We start from the raw sequence: 17,189 nt of genomic DNA on the forward strand, positions 1-17,189 counted from the left end.
CAAAAAATGCCCGCATGCTGCATGCCACAAGGTATTTTCTACTGAAAAATAATAAGGCCAAGAATTGACAAAGCCAATAAATATAGACTTGGTAAGTCTGATTTTTTTCCGAACATATGCAATAGACATTCAAAGAGAAAAAATAATAAAGAAATAAAAATGCTGTGGTTTAAAAAAGTGGCGGGAAATTAAAAAAATATGTAAAAAAGCATGAAATAAAAGCATAAATGAATGCAGAGATTGGCACTTCAGCCCTGACACTGAAATGGACTACTTGTAGGTGGATGTACACATGCAAAATGACATCACTCACAGTCAAAGGAAATAATTGATGAAGTGGGCTGCCCCAATGCCCGATGCTGAATGCTCTGGTGAGTGGAAGCAGAATGTGATTGACACTTGAACAGACCAATGGACGAAGAGGGCTGACCAAACGTATTGGGAGATGGATATTTTTTTCAACCTCAGCCAAGAGATAGGAGAATTATAATCCATGAAATGGATGGTGGGATGCTGGTGAGTTATTTCTCATGTCGCACTCACACAACATCTCCACACACTTGAGGGGCTCCTGAATATCTCATTCTAAGTGAGGCAGACAACTGCAGATCAGAAGAAGGTGCTTGCCCTCTACTGATGCTTTATGGCAGTGCACATATCAGATAAGGTAATACAAGTCTGTTGGAGGTTGTTTTTGGCATCTGTTAGGAATCCGGGTTGCACTAATTTGCAGTGGGGGTTGTCGGTAGAATTTGCAAGTCACTCTCCAGTTCTCGCAATGTGTTTCATTACCTTGGTCAACCACGGTATTCACAACATTGTGTATTTCCTTTTCACTGTAAATTTTAAGTGTTTCTCACTTTGCAGAGTTCAAGCAACACCAAGATGTACTCATAGTCATCTTTAAGGCAAGGCTGAGCCTCTTGTCTAGCAAATAGGATCTTAAAGACACGTAGGAGTGAAAAGGGAATCAAGCTGGATGGTACTGGAAGTCACAAAATGCAGGCTGCTTTACTGAAAGACAATTTGGAAAGAGACAGTCGTATCATGTTTCACCTGTCCCTTGTGATAAGGTATGCCAGAGATGCCATATCCCCCAAAGAGAAGTGGTTGATCAAGAAGTCAAAGTTAGTGAAAGAACGACTGAGCTAGGTGTGTGGGTGATATCCTTCACTCTAAATATTGCTCAGCCGGGTGCTTGATATTGCGAGTGTCTGCAGGTTGGAAGCATCTATTGGGAAAAACTTGAAGCAATACTTTTATTACTAACCTCCCCCAAAGTACACCATTAAGGCCGTTAAGATATGATCTTGGCAGAAACCCCATTTCGGAAGTTGCCAAACTGCACCCTATTCTAAACTGGCGCAGGCTGTGGACAACACCTGAACTGTCATCATACGCCGCGGGTCTTCTTGATCTAATAAAATCTGATGGCTTTCATAAAATCGGTTGGCTAAGGGGAGTTAGAAATATCCTAGTGGGTTTAGGCATGAAAAACGCTATGGGAGAACCCAACAAAGGCCTCTTTTCCCTCTAAAAAGATCCTAAAAGATAAGTATTGGGAAATGGGTCACCCATAATGCTTTGAGTAACACTGATTCTGCTTCCTTGGCCGGAATCTTTTTGGAATCAAAATGTATCCCGAGACTTGAAATCTACTGGGATACCATTACCAAACCACTGGACAGGAAATTGTATTTCCAGCTGAGGGCAGGCTCACTCCCCTTAAGATTTTTTACTTCTAGGTGGTCTCCCTCAAGTGATAATAAGTGCCCGGCTTGTGTGATCCACATAGAAACAGTTGCTCATATGCTCTTTGCCTGCCCCGCCTATGCCGCCCCAAAACGGGTCTGACTGAGCCCCATGTGCCAATTACTTGGCACCAGAAGGAGTGCTGAAGCCGAAAGGCTAATACGCACTAGTACCTTGCCATTGATCACAACGGCAGTTGCAAAACACTTAGGATGGATGTGGATAATAAGGCAAAAAACACTATCCGGGTAAATCAGCCTTGAGCATAATGTTTAGTCTGTATATGTTATGTTATGTTATGTTATGCGTTTTTATTAGGCGCACAGATGCTCCAGCCAAGGAGCGTCCTGGCGCCCGACAAGGCAGCTGCACAACACAACGAAACGAAAAGTCAGACCAAATCAACTAGGGAAATAAAAAAGTTTTCACCGCACGGCGAAAAGCAAGCAAGTCCCCAAGGGCACGAATCTCCGGGGGGAGGGAGTTCCAGAGCATCGCTGCCCGCACTTTGAATGAGCGCCCACCCGCTCTGCTCCGCTTAAAACGTGGGACAACTGCCAGTTCTAGATCCGCAGATCTTAAAGCTCGGGCTGGAATGTAGCGGGCCAGAAGAGTTGACAGAATTACAGCTGGGGACCCCTTCAGAATCTTATAGGCGACGCAGAGGACCTTAAACTGGATCCGCTGGGCCACCGGAAGCCAATGCAATGCACGCAGGGTACTGGAAGTGGGGCAAGATCTGGGTAATCCTACCACAGATCTTGCTGCGGCGTTCTGGATCCGTTGCAGCCGTCCAATCTCAGCCTGATTCAGGCCTACCAACAGGGAACTCGCATAATCCAGCCTGGAGATGACAGTGGCTTGGATCATGAGCTGCCTGGTGGGGGCGTCAAAGAACTTGAGCACTGGACGTAACCCGCGCAAGATACCAAAGCAGCAAGCCGCCGTACGCTTGGTATGACAAGCGAACGAAAGGGACGGGTCCAGCCAGACCCCGAGGTTTTTAAGCTCGGCAACTGGGATGGGAATCGGACCCAAATCCCCAGGCCACCATCTCTCTCCCCAGCGTTCCGGTTGTTTGCCAAAAATCATGACCTCGGTCTTACTAGCGTTCAACTGGAGACAGTTGGACGTCATCCAGCCAGCGACCGCCCGCAGCCCTTGTTGGAATCTGGGGGCATCAACATCGGCATCCCTGCTGATCGTAACCGCTAGCTGGGTGTCATCGGCATATGACACCATTGTCATCCCCCATTGCCTGACAACCTCAGCCAGCGGCCCTACGTAGATATTAAACAGCGTAGGACTCAGCGAGGAGCCTTGAGGGACCCCCAGGTCCAAAGGATGGTATTTGGACTGGTAAGGCGGGACGGTCACGCTAAAGGCCCGATTGGCTAAAAACGACCGGAACCACTGGAGAGCGCTGCCGGTATACATCAAATTAACAATGTAACTGTTTTCATACCACTCAAACTTTTCTAGTTTTACTTGGATAAGATTTGTATCACCTTTAGTGAAATTAAGTGAGCTGTATGAAACTTGTATTTTTTATTTTATTTGATACCAATTTTAACTAATTTCGCCACCAGCAGGACTATTTTATAACCCAGTCACGACATTTTTAATATGCACATTTAAATGTTTTTTTGTATTGTGCTTTTATGATTATAAGTCGAATAAAGCTTGTTTGGATTGGATTGAAGCAATACTTTGCATGAGAGTCAAGTCCTTTGAGTGAAGGAATACCTGAAATGTTAAATTGTACCCTGTAACAAGAACAACCAGACAAAAGCTTACATTTCAAATTGACTCATTACAACCAACACATCGGCAAATGTCACGGCCAATGCTCAAATTAATAATTTCAGACCCTTCCCCAAACTAGGATTCACACACAATAACATATTTGCCTTTAGTGGCATTCAACCTATACTACTTCTCGGGGTTATTTGCTTATTTGTCTAGAATCACATGGCCTGTGTGGATGTCATGTATTCTGTGATGGAGCACGTGCTGAAACCCTGATCAGCTGTGGTTCTATCACCACATAGACAGGTTGCATGACATCTTGCATGTACATCACTGTCTGTTTCATGGGATTGGTTACCTGAGAAGATGAAGGATACCACAGTTCAACTGAGGGTGCTGAGACATTGCTGCACGCCATTCCAAATGAGAACCAAAGTGACAACTATTACACATAGCTTGCCATCTGAAGATATTCATCTGCTGTTAAATGCAATATTAGATTTCGTTATGTATAACGTTAACCTCAGGGGTGTAAAACAGACCCTTGTTGCCCCTGCAATGCAGGGACGGGTGCCTCCAACGCTCCAGGGGACCCCAATCACTTCAAGGGGACCCCCATTCAAACCAAGACTAATGTCTGTGCGATGTGAGAGACTCGGGTCCATCATCAGGTTTTGCATGGGTGCCCCTTCATTTTACATTACACCACTGTTTAAACTGGCAACAAACAAAATTAAGCCAAGTGGATATGGGATACAAATCTGAGAAATATTAGTGCAGAATTAAGATGAGTCAGCGATATCATTGTTCCTATAGGTTTACAACTGCTCACAGACTGGTGCATTAGTTTTCTTCAGGATTAAAGGGAGACCAGTCAAAATATTGACAGAGTGCCTTTTGTTAAAATAGTCAATATTTGAATGATATTTTTAATTTGATAGGCTAGAATGACCAATTTAATAAAGAAAATGTTGTTTTCATATTTTATTTTGAGAACAGAACTTGTATTGCTATAATCCATTAGGTGACGTTGTCTACAAGATTTCAGGATGTGATGCACACTGTACTAAAAGTCGAAAAAATAACTTTAGTCAAAATAAAGATAAATGTTTGCCAATGTGAACATATCTGGCCACATATAGGTATTACATCTCTCCCCACATTACCACGTACCCCTCTTTACCTATTCCATCCTGGTAGACTACATTGAAGAACCATGGGGTCATTTTTTTCTGTGTATCGCCATTCTGACTTTTTTGGATTGTACCATGAAAAGAAATATAAACATATATACACAATGTAGAGAGCCGCCCGGTCTCTCCTAAAAATTGTATCTTTTGCACCCATGCATCCCTTCACCCCTCGGGGCGGGCTCGCGGGTATAAATAAAGGCGCCGTAGACCACTCGGGGTCTTCCGGCCAGCAGTGATCCACTGTCTCACGTGTCACTTATTACAGCGCTGCTGCGGCCTATGCCCTTTGGCCCCGCCGCGCTACACTGGCGACGAGGCCGGTTCTAGCCCACGCGTGCTCACCTGTCGTGTGTGGTTCAGCTGTGGTGCCCACCCGCATTGCCGGTACCCTGACTTGCTGGTGCGGGGCGCGCTCTCTGCGTACCTGGGAGGTGCGGCCTGCGCTGACCAGGTCGAGTCTGCCCACGAGTCTCCCTCCGCTGGGGAGCGCGTTCAGCTGGCGGTTTTCGCCGAGGCGGCACTTGCGAGGGTGAGTGTAATCAGCCCCGCCTGCATGCTGTGTCCTCCGTGTGCTCGCTCTGGTGATTGCCCCGGAGGGAAGTTGATCGGCTGTTCCTACACAGCCGAGGGAAGAGGCCGGCAAGTGCGCGGTTGCCCACCTCCATTGACTGTGCCAGACACCCCAGAGAAGTCTGTCAGGAGTGGGGACTGCCCCCACTAGCCTGCAAGTGAAGCCCTCGTGGGAAGTGTCGTCCAGGCTGGAGAGGAGCCTTCTCTGGGGTGTCTGGCATGAGAAAGCCAACAAGCATTGGCAACTCCAACCTCGGCGGCAGCTCCTGTGTGCAGCCACCTCATTCTGGGTAACAGAGTTTTGGTGGGGAAAAGACTGGAAGAGAAACCTGTCGTGTGTGAGGCCGGGCCAGTGCATTCTCACTGCCCCGCTGCGCGTATTTGCAGAGAACAGGGCCAAGGGGACGGGCTACTCCCTGTGAATGTTCGTGAAGAGGACAGATCTAGTCCACGTGCTGAGACACCCGCTCGAGTGCAGCACGTCGGCAGGCAGGCCACAACCTCACACCTCTACACTGCCACAGCTACGCTAGGATGACTGACCAGGCGGCAGGCGGCACTGCTCAGCAAGACGGAGGACGGAACCCAGTTGTCGCCGCAAATCCTCCACCCCGGTGCACACTCATACCGCGGTTGCGCCGCTCCCACCCTTCAGCGAAGCCGCCGACCCTGTAACAGCGGCACCCCAGAGGAAGGCCTGGCTTGGACGACTCAACCACTATTTCAAGTGGACAAGGGAGACGGATGGCACTGTGTCTCGAAGAAACGGTCTTCGAGACACTCCCAACACGGGGGAGAAGATGACTACGAAGCAGCAGTGGCCGCCCTCAACAGACATTTTGACCCGCAACTCAATCATGATTTCGAAAAGTTCAAATTCAGGAGGGCGTGGCAAACTGAGACAGAATCAGTCGACATGTTCTACGCGCGCCTACACTGGCTGGCTAGCATGTGCCACTTCACAGATCAGCGGGAAGAGATTCGTGATCAGATAATTCTGGGCTGTAGATCAAAACTGTTGAGGAAGATCATTCTCTGGCAATCGGGAATCTCGCTCAACAAAATACTGGTCCTTGCTCGCTCCCATGAGCTGTCCGACACCAGGGCGGAAGAAATGGAGGCAGCCCTACATACACCAGTTGTCACGTCGCAGGCGCCCAAGGTCCCGGCCATCAAAGAAGAGAAGGTAGAGTCCATCCAGAGGGGACCCCAGACGTCACGCCAAACACCGAAACCAAGCCCGGGAGGACTGTGTGGGTATTGCGGTGAAGATCACCCTGCGACGGCTGTATGCGGAGCGAAGGGAAAGACGTGCTCTCGGTGCGGAAGACAAAATCACTATGCCCGGGTGTGCCGTCATGGGCGATTTCGACTGATGACGTCAAGGCCGCGGAACATGTCTCAGCGGATCCGACAAATGGGGCTGGTAGACCTATCGCCGGTGCCGGACGACCAACCGCAGGAAAGGCGCCCCATGTACGAAGACAATGAAGAAGTATTCGTAGTCTCCTATGTCAGCCGAACAGGAACTCGTCGGAGGCCACCTCCCATGTGCTCTGTGTCTATTAACGGTACGGATGGGCGAGCCCTCATTGACACCGGTGCCTCGGTCAACGTCATGGACTCCGATCAATATGACCGCCTGTCACCGCGACCTCCTCTGGCACCGTCCACCGCCCGCATCTACACCTATGGAGGGACGGACCCGCTCCCTCTCAGGGGCGTCATCCAGGCCACGGTTGTCAGCGGTAGCTACACCACGGAGGCGAGATTCCATGTCACCGACGGCAAGAAGGGGACTCTGCTGAGCTGTCACACTGCCGAAGACCTGGGGCTCGTCTTCTTTGCTAACCAGGTCCACAAATCTCATGCAGAGGCGATGCTAGAGGAGTTCCCGGAGCTTTTCAAGGGACTGGGGAAGCTAAAAGGCAAAAGGTTCAAGCTGCACATTGATCCGACAGTACGGCCTGTGGCCCTCAAGCATCGGCGTGTACCTTTCAACTTATGTCCGCAAGTAGGGGAGGAGCTGAGGAAGCTCGAGGAACTAGGAGTAATCAAAAAGGTATCTGGGACCACGCCCTGGGTGTCACCGCTGGTTGTGGCGCCCAAGCCCAAGCCCAAGCAGCCAGGAGCTATTCGACTCTGCGTCGATATGAGACTACCTAACACCGCAGTGAAAAGAGAGCGCCACATCACCCCCACGATGGACGACATTGTGGCTGATTTGAATGGCGCGAAATGGTTCTCGAAGCTGGACCTGAATGCTGGGTACCACCAGTTGGAGCTCGACCCCGAAAGCAGAAACATCACCACGTTTTCAACGCACGTGGGGCTACGCCGATACAAGAGGCTCTGCTTCGGAGTGTCCTCGGACGCTGAAGTTTTTCAGAAAGCCATTCGGGAGATGCTGTCGGGGCTGCAGGGCGTAATCAATCTAAGCGACGACATCTTAGTATACTCCCACACGCTTGAGGAACATCATACTCACCTCCGCGCCACGCTAAGGAGAATGACGGATTGTGGCTTGACTTTGCACAAGGCCAAGTGTTCTTTTTACCAAGAGAGCGTGGACTTCTTTGGGTACACTTTCACCCGGGAAGGGCTGTTGGTTGACCAGAGGAAGGCTGAAGCAATCAGGACCGCCAGCACGCCACAAAACCCCACTGAGGTGAGGAGCTTCCTTGGTATGGCTACATATTGTGGACGCTTCATCCCAAATCTGGCAGCCATATCTGAGCGCTATGCGCACTCACGAGACACGATCGGAAGTGGGAATGGACACCAGCGGCCAACAAAGCGTTCCAGGATGTCAAGGCGGGCCTGCTGGACAAGACGGTGATGGCATACTTCCACCCACAACGCCGAACGGAACTGGTCGTTAACACGAGCCCGGTGGGCCTCGGCGCAGTCCTTCTTCAGGAACACGGCCCGACGTGTGGAAGCCAGTGGCCTACGCCAGCAAGGCACTCACCGGCACGGATACCAGATACGTCCAAATCGAAAGAGAGGCGCTGGCGATCAAATGGGCGTGTCAGCACTTCTATCTGTATGGCCAAGAATTCAGTGTTGTGACTGATCACAAGCCCTTGCTCCCGCTGTTTGCGGGTTCCTCCCGACTGGCCCCACCCAGGATTGAACGGAGGGCCATGCAGCGGCAAGGCTACAACTTCAAGGTGGTGTTCTGCCCCAGGGCGCACAACCCCGCCGACTACTTGTCCCGTCACCTGGAATCTTTGACGTCCTCCACGTTGTCTGTGAACACATGCAACACAGAGGCATTCATACACATGGTGTCACAGGGCGCATGTCCGAAAGCCATGACCCTCGAAGAAATCAGCCACGCCACTCAAGAAGGCCCTACGCTCGTCCGAGTTCGTGAAGCCCTGGAGAACAATGGATGGACTCATTTCATGGACAGGGCTTGAGCCCTCCGACTGGAGGTCAGTCATGCACATCAGCAGCTATGGCAAGTGGGAAGTGAGTTGAGTGCAGGAGCGGAAGGGGTGATCTTGAGAGGGCATCTCATCGTAATACCCAAAAAGCTCCAGAAAACAATCCTTGCTTTGGCTCACGTCGGCCACCAGGGAATGGCCAAGACCAAGGCCAGACTACGGGACAAGGTGTGGTTCCCAGCAATGGACTCCATGGTGGAGGAGATGGTGAGGCAGTGCCATGCCTGCACAATCACCGGAGGAGACCCTGCCCCGGCACCTGTGCTCACAGAAGAGCCGAGCAATGCCCCGTGGACACACCTCAGTGTGAATTTTGGTTGTTTTCCCGATCGACGACACATGCTGGCAATAGTTGATTCTTACTCGAAATTTCCGATCGTTGAGGTGGTGGCCTCCACTGCGTTCCCACATGTGAAGAAGGTATTGGATCGGGCATTCGCAATGATGGGGTTACCCGAAAAAGTCAAGTCCGACAACGGGCCCCCTTTTCAGGGGAGAGAGTTTCAAGAGTACCTGGAGAGGTGAGCGGTAAGGCAGAGAAAAATCACCCCATTGTGGCCTCAGGCAAACGGCGAAGTAGAAAGGCTCATGAGAACCATCAACCGGGCGCTACGCATCGCCATAGAGAGCGGCGAAGATCCAGAGGCGGCCTTAGAAGAGTTCCTGGGCGCATACCGTCAGACTCCCCACAGCACCACCAAGTGTGCCCCGGCTCATCTCCTGTTCAAGCGGGCTCCAAGGGATAGCATTCCAGCTGACCCGGTGTGGGTACCCGTGGAGAGGGATGATGCCGCTGTTCAAGCACGGAGGGAGACCACGAATCGGAATGCGAGTGAGGCCCGGAGAGCTCAGGAGCCCCAGCTGAGAGTGGGAGACCGGGTAGTGATCAAAGACCGACACCCCGGTTGGAAGTTCCGGATGCCCTATGAGCCTGAAGTATGGGAAGTGGTGAATGTCCAAGGCACAATGGTTACTGTCCGAAGAGGCCAACAGTCCATCACGAGGAACGTGTCCAGCTTCAAGAAACTGTGGAAACGGATGGAGGTCTTGAGACATGGGGGTGTCAAGACTCTCAGTTGGCCTTCTCCCCCGCGAGGTCACCGGAAGTAGGAGGCTCGGGGCCGGAGTCACCGACTCGGAATACTGGCGCAGCGTCTGTGGAAGGCACCCCGGCTGGGGTGTTAACATCCCCGTCTTCCCGGAGCCAGAGGTATGGTCTCCAGCGCCCAGCCAGCGTTTGAAAGACTTTGTATATACCTCTCCGTGAACTGTGCAGTTGTTCTGAGCGTACAGGACTAAAAGAAGGAAGGGATGTAGAGAGCCACCCGGCCTCTCCTAAATAATGTATCTTTTGCACCCATGCATCCCTACACCTATCAGGGTGGGCTCGCCCAGAGGGTATAAATAAAGGGGCCGTAGACCGCTCGGGGTCTTCTGGCCAGCAGTGATCCACAGTCTCACGTGTCACTTATTACAGCGCTGCTGCGGCCTATGCCCCTAGGCCCCGCCGCGCTACACACAACACCCTGTTTTAAGTTTACCTCTCTCTAATATGGCTGCCACGCTTGGATTTCTATTCTACACATATGGACAGATACTGGCCATGTGACAAAGTTTTTGTGTACCAATTGCATATGACAGAAACATATGAGACCTCTTGCCTCTCTAGGAACACCTGTTCGTAGGTCACACACCCGAACATCGAGACCTGAATTTAGACAGGCCAATATGGCTGCCACCGTGAACCACTAGCACTATAGCCGCTTCACGCCGTGCTCACGTGACTGCCACTATGTGTTGGCAGTCACGGCTCTGCACAACAAGATTGATTGCAGCTGGTGTAACAGCAGTGTATTTAATGGCGCCCCTGCCCGGGCTGCAGGCGCCTCCGGGCGAGCAGCATGCAGGGTAGGTTAATATACTGGACGCCGCGATCATCCAAGTAAGTGCTTTACCCTGCGAGCGGACCGCTCACTTCCCCACAGGAAGCCCGCTTCGACCTTTGATTTCTCGTCCTATACTTACCTTTTTAAGAATTTCCACTGCAGCTCAGACACAGTCATCTGCTTTTGACCAAAGGTCCAAAACGTCCTTAATTGTAGAGTAAGATAATATCCCTACAATTACCTTGGTTCACCTTATAAGTGTTTTGTGTGTCTGTGTCTGTTTCCTTACAGCCTTTTCATATTGTCAAACTACATAGAATGTCACTCGTCAAAATAACTGAGATGTATTTCACCATGATATGCACCGCAGGAGTTATGCATTGCACTCCTAGAATGCTTTGATTTATGCATTACACATCAATGCCATTGAGCACTCCCTGTGACAGCATCATAGGGTGGTTGCGTACCCTCACAAAAAAAATCTGATGTTCATGCTTGTTTTATTTTTCAGGTTGGATCGGGACCCGATTTGGGGTGTTCAATGGAGGTACCTGCATGTCTCATTGAAGTATTTGCTTGACTCACCTCCTTACTTAGTCGCTGTATGGTAATCATTAGATACTAGAAATCTATGCACCCAACCCTGATTACACATAGGGATACCTATCATCATTTTTTGTTTTCTGGTCCTGAAGAAATGCCACGGATCCCTCCTGGACCCGTGAGGCATGAAACATGTCAACCTACGCATATTGATAGATTGTCATTCTTCATAATTGGAAGCACCATCTACACACACATCTTTGCCCATACCAAGGGGACCCATGAATAAATTAATCTTATGGTACCCCTTAGGTAGTTTTAATTCAACATTTTACTTACACCACACACTTGCTCCCTACTTGGCGGCTATATTTAAAAGATCTCCGCCAAAGAGCCCTCTCCCGCAGCCCGTGTGGTATTGCAGCACCGACCCCACGAGGAACTAAGCTTGATGATGAAGCATGACACCCTCACGGGTGTGTGAGGGCACTACTTCCTAATACAAAACTACAAAATAAAAAGTTGTAGAGGTCTGCCCCACACGCAACATGGTCACTACAAACGTAAACACTTGTCCAGTTAAACAAAGTATTCCCTGCAACATGGTAGCGCCAATGCCTGGCTTATTAAAAAGAGGATTCTCGTGTTGTGCCCTCCACACAAAAATTTGATAAATCAAATCTATGTGCACAATCTGGAAATGCCATGAAAATAAAGAAGGGTAGACTATTGCTGATTACAGCAGATCCCGCTACAGAGTAAAGGGGCAAGAAGCAGTGAAAGACCAGAATGTGGACACCCTGACAAACCTTTAAAGGTGTAGTTCACTTCAGGCTATAAAATGCACAACTACGGTGACAATATATTAACTTCCTAATAAGGAAGTCCCCTTGCCATTATCAATCTTGACACACACTTTTTTTTTCTAAGGAACAAATACCCTCTAGTGTTTTCACGCAAATGTGAAGCGACATATGTAGACTGTGACATCAGGTCAATTTGGACACAGATATGGGGAAAGAAAAACTGTACTGCGAGTCAGTGCAAGTCTATAGTAGACGAATTATAAAGGGAGGAAATCACAAACAGACGGGTTGAGCTGTATCCCTGTGCTGAACAGGAAATGTTTACTGGGGAAAGCAAATGTTTGATGGGCATTGTTTTTCACAGAGTGAATAGGCAGAGCATATTCGGTTTGCTCATTTGCTTTTACAGAAACTTGTAATAGAATATTTGAATTCTGAGAGTTTCATTTAATGTAAAGAATTGACTGCAAAAAGTAAATACTGCTACAGGCCCATTGCCATTAAAACGTCAATGACTTCCACAGCTATTATTAAGCGCTGGAAGTAGGGGTGCTGGGGGTGCCACAGCACCCCTAGCATAAACATCCCGGAGTTCTGAAAGTGAATGACCAATAAAGATGCCTTTATTTCTATGTTCAAAGACAGAGGTCAAATGTCAGGCTAAGTCTTCTCTCAAATTGCTGCGTATTCTTTTTACATGGAGACTGGTGTTTACTTTTTTCTCTGGCTGCAAAAATAGGGGATTTTGTAAAATAAACTATCTGACAACTTTGATGATGTGAAAGGAAAGGCTGTAGGATGTCGGGGTTTTTGTAACACATAACATTTTAATACCTATAAATTAACTGTAAAATTATTTCAAAATATATCATCTAGGAAATCACAAATGAAGCACATTTTTTGTAATTCTGAAGTGTGATGGAAACACAGAATTTAATTGTATCAAAACAAATCTAGACACATTAGTTGGGGACGTACAAATGATAGATATTTGCTGAAACACAATTTCCATACATTATTGATCTTCCCCTTTATAGTTTCTATTAGAAACACTGCATGCCAGTGCAAATTTTGTAGCCATTTCAGTGGAAAATGTGCTGTCTATAACTTACAGTGTGCCACCACACCATTCTTTAGTAGTTTGCCACAGTGTGCTCCAAAATGCGCCACCGGCTACATACTACAACTTTAGCATTTTTTGCTGTATTGGAGTGCGTCGGTTATTTGCTATATGTATTCCCTGTGTGACGCTTGGATTAATCACAAACCCTATGACTTCAATGATGTAACATTGATGGCAGCATCCCCGCTCCGAAAATTGTACCAGCACCACTCCAGCGCCTACTTCTCCCTCTTTTCGGTATCTACTCATGTTATGTGTATTTTGCAGGACAACGAGAAGAAGAGGATGCAGTCGAGGAAAATGACAGTTGTTGTTTTGGTAGGTACATTTTACTGTGGTAAGAACATGGAATTTGGTCTTTGCGCTGTTGTAATAAATGTGTGAATATACATTAATTCAAATGCATCTGTCAAACGAAATATTTTATACGGTTACAATTATTACTACTGGTGTGCCATAAATACACAAAAACACAAAAAGATCTAGGCACGTGTGTTGGGTACACAAAGACATGCAGACACACAAACACCCACAAAGTAAGGTAGTGAGAAGATTACGACTCTTTCATTTAATTTCTGCCTTTACCTACAGCACCAGGATATTCTCACAAGAACTGTAAGTTCTGAAGCGTTGTAAAGTACTTACTTGAATACATAATTAAACTGATGACAATTACAAAGAGGACGATTAAAAATACAGATGCAGTGGCCATCCAGAGAGTACATTTCCGATAGACAGGTTTAGTGCACAAAGTCCGTATATCTTGCCTCTAGGAATAAAAAAAGAAAACAGCATTGGTGTTTTGCACTTAAATGCTTCATGGCATCAAGGCTTTACATTTTTTACGATAGCGTGATAAAACGTTACGTCACATGCTTAAATGGATTATATTACATTTCGACTTCAAAGATATAGTTTTCAGTATCTGTTCAGGTTCAAATTAAAATGTCTGTTTATTAGACACGGTCTATCATTCACATCTATATATCCATCCTTCTATCTATCTATTTTACATTAGAAATATACCTTTTTTTAAAACTCTGCAATTACTTAAGCTTCAGTACTTAGGCATAATGTTGCTGGGGTCAGAAAAGGGTGAGTGGTTTGTCTGGATAACTGTTTTACCTTCATCCTTAGAAGCATTTTTGGAGGTTGAAATCCTTTAGTGGGCCAACATTGTAATTGGATTCCACAAAGGTAGACACCATGTGACAAACTTGGAAAAAGCAACCACGTAGGCTTAACATCGTGTCCTGCGCCTTCAGAAGTCAAGTACTTTCTATGTCCCAAAGGCTAATTATCTTCTTTTCTGGTGCACAAACTGTCTACAGACATTCCAGGAGTGTTCCAATGGTAACAGGTAGCTGGCCTGGTTGGATTTCTCGAGAATGACACAGGTCACCCTGTTCCTTCTGAATCTTCTTTCTTTCCAACCAATCTTCCACTAATACACAGCAGTAGACACTCCTGCATAAATCCTGATCTTCTTTCAGACTTGGGTCTCTTGCTCGCTGTGCCACGGGAGTCAAGCTGGTTTGGCTGATTTCGGGTGATAACACAAAATTGGTTCTAGGATGCTTGCTTACGGTCCAGGGAGGACCTGGCCTGGCAGTTCGGGCTGGACTGTTCCGATGAGGAGCAGGGTCAAGACTGATTTGCATATGGTTGGGTTCAACCTGGGGTGGCACAGTGAGCAAAAGAATGATGCATTAAACCCAGATCTCTTGACTGGGGCTTAACTGGGGTTGAGTAGTTGAAAAGTTTTAGCACTCCGTCCATCCTCTTGTAGTGTCTTGAGAAATATGTTAGCCAGTATGAAAACAACATGTTTTATTATCCAATTTTGCGGTGGAAGGAAGAAACGTTTTTGAGAAACTACAAGACCGACATATAGGTGGAAGAGAAGGACAAAATGCTCAATTAAATGCTTATCAAATTGCTCTGAAACAAATAGATCAATTTGGAAAGACATTTTTAGCTAGAGTTCAAGGCAAAAATGAAAAGGTAGCCACATATGTAGCTGTTTTGAGAAGGGACTTATGCACATGTGCTTTTGGTCCCTTGTGTGATTCTATTAGCTGAGACCAACTAGTATGATGTAAAAGCAATGCACACATGAAATAAACTATTATCTATAAGATGCAATATATAGCCACATAATAGAGCACACAGCGCAGTGAGTAAAAGAGATTTAAATGTAGTTAAAGACTTTAAGAAGGACGAATGTTGGTAAAGTAATGGCGAAAACACTGATTTCAAAATGTCCCAATTTAAAGAATGGAATAAATGCTACAGATCTGGCATACACAACTGTTAAAAATTGGATTTCTGGTTGGCAGAGGTATGCATCCTGTCCGAGCAGGAACCACATTTATAGTCAGGGTAAGTCAAATACACATCTTAAAACAAACTGTGCTTCCCCTCATGTGGCTTGGCACAGAGCAATCAGGCTTAACTTAAGAGGCAATGTGTAAAGTATTTGTGCCACACTTCAAACAGTATAAAAGGGGGTGGTGATGGACGGAGCATCTGAACCAATCAAACACTTACACCCAGTCAAAAGATCTGGGTTTGATCCATCACCGTTCTTGAGCCCACTCTGCCACCCCAGTTCAGACATGGCTATATGCAAATCAGTCTGACCCTGTGCCTCATGGGAACAGTCCAGCCCGAACTGCCAAGCCATGCCTTCCCTGGACCGGAAACAAGCTTCCAAGGACCGGTTTCTGGCATTACAGCCGTCTTCAGCCCGGCTTGCTTGAATCCAGTGGCAAAGTGAGCAAGGGACTCACGTCTGAGCATACCCTGCAACACTTATGGCGGCCAAAGCGGTACAAATGGGGGTGGTGATGGACGGAGCATCAGAACCAATCAAACACTCACACCCAGTCAAAAGATCTGGGTTTGATCCATCACCGTTCTTGAGTCCACTCTGCCACCCCAGTTCAGACATGGCTATATGCAAATCAGTCTGACCCTGTGCCTCATGGGAACAGTCCAGCCCGAACTGCCAAGCCATGCCTTCCCTGGACCGGAAACAAGCTTCAGAGGACCGGTTTCTGGCATTACAGCCGTCTTCAGCCCGGCTTGCTTGAATCCAGTGGCAAAGTGAGCAAGGGACTCACGTCTGAGCATACCCTGCCACACTTATGGCGGCCAAAGCAGTACAAAAGGGGGTGGTGGTGGACGGAGCATCTGAACCAATCAAACACTCACACCCAGTCAAAAGATCTGGGTTTGATCCATCACCGTTCTTGAGCCCACTCTGCCACCCCAGTTCAGACATGGCTATATTCAAATCAGTCTGACCCTGTGCCTCATGGGAACAGTCCAGCCCGAACTGCCAAGCCATGCCTTCCCTGGACCGGAAACAACCGGTTTCAGGCATTACAGCCGTCTTCAGCCCGGCTTGCTTGAATCCAGTGGCAAAGTGAGCAAGGGACTCACGTCTGAGCATACCCTGCCACACTTATGGCGGCCAAAGCGGTACAAAAGGGGGTGGTGATGGACGGAGCATCTGAACCAATCAAACACTCACACCCAGTCAAAAGATCTGGGTTTGATCCATCACCGTTCTTGAGCCCACTCTGCCACCCCAGTTCAGACATGGCTATATGCAAATCAGTCTGACCCTGTGCCTCATTGGAACAGTCCAGCCCGAACTGCCAAGCCATGCCTTCCCTGGACCGGAAATAAGCTTCCGATGACCGGTTTCTGGCATTACAGCTGTCTTCAGCCCGGCTTGCTTGAATCCAGTGGCAAAGTGAGCAAGAGACTCACGTCTGAGCATACCCTGCCACACTTATGGCGGCCAAAGCGGTACAAAAGGGGGTGGAGATGGACGGAGCATCTGAACCAATCAAACACTCACACCCAGTCAAAAGATCTGGGTTTGATCCATCACCGTTCTTGAGCCCACTCTACCACCCCAGTTCAGACATGGCTATATGCAAATCAGTCTGACCCTGTGCCTCATGGGAACAGTCCAGCCTGAACTGCCAAGCCATGCCTTCCCTGGACCGGAAACAAGCTTCCGAGGACCGGTTTCTGGCATTACAGCCGTCTTCAGCCCAGCTTGCTTGAATCCAGTGGCAAAGTGAGCAAGGGACTCACGT

General features: G+C 48.0%; 1 protein-coding gene across 1 annotated transcript in view; it reads right to left on the reverse strand.

Annotated features, from left to right (window-relative positions):
- The window catches only part of C8H3orf52 (chromosome 8 C3orf52 homolog), a 175,946-nt gene that overhangs the window by 55,213 nt on the left and 103,544 nt on the right, over positions 1 to 17,189 (reverse strand). Inside the window, exon 3 of the mRNA XM_078658338.1 lies at positions 13,720 to 13,843. Within this exon, the coding sequence (XP_078514464.1) occupies positions 13,720 to 13,843 (124 nt within the window). The remainder of the gene's footprint in view (positions 1 to 13,719; positions 13,844 to 17,189) is intronic.

This window comes from Lissotriton helveticus, chromosome 8 (assembly GCF_964261635.1).
Source record: "Lissotriton helveticus chromosome 8, aLisHel1.1, whole genome shotgun sequence".
Taxonomy (NCBI): domain Eukaryota; kingdom Metazoa; phylum Chordata; class Amphibia; order Caudata; family Salamandridae; genus Lissotriton; species Lissotriton helveticus.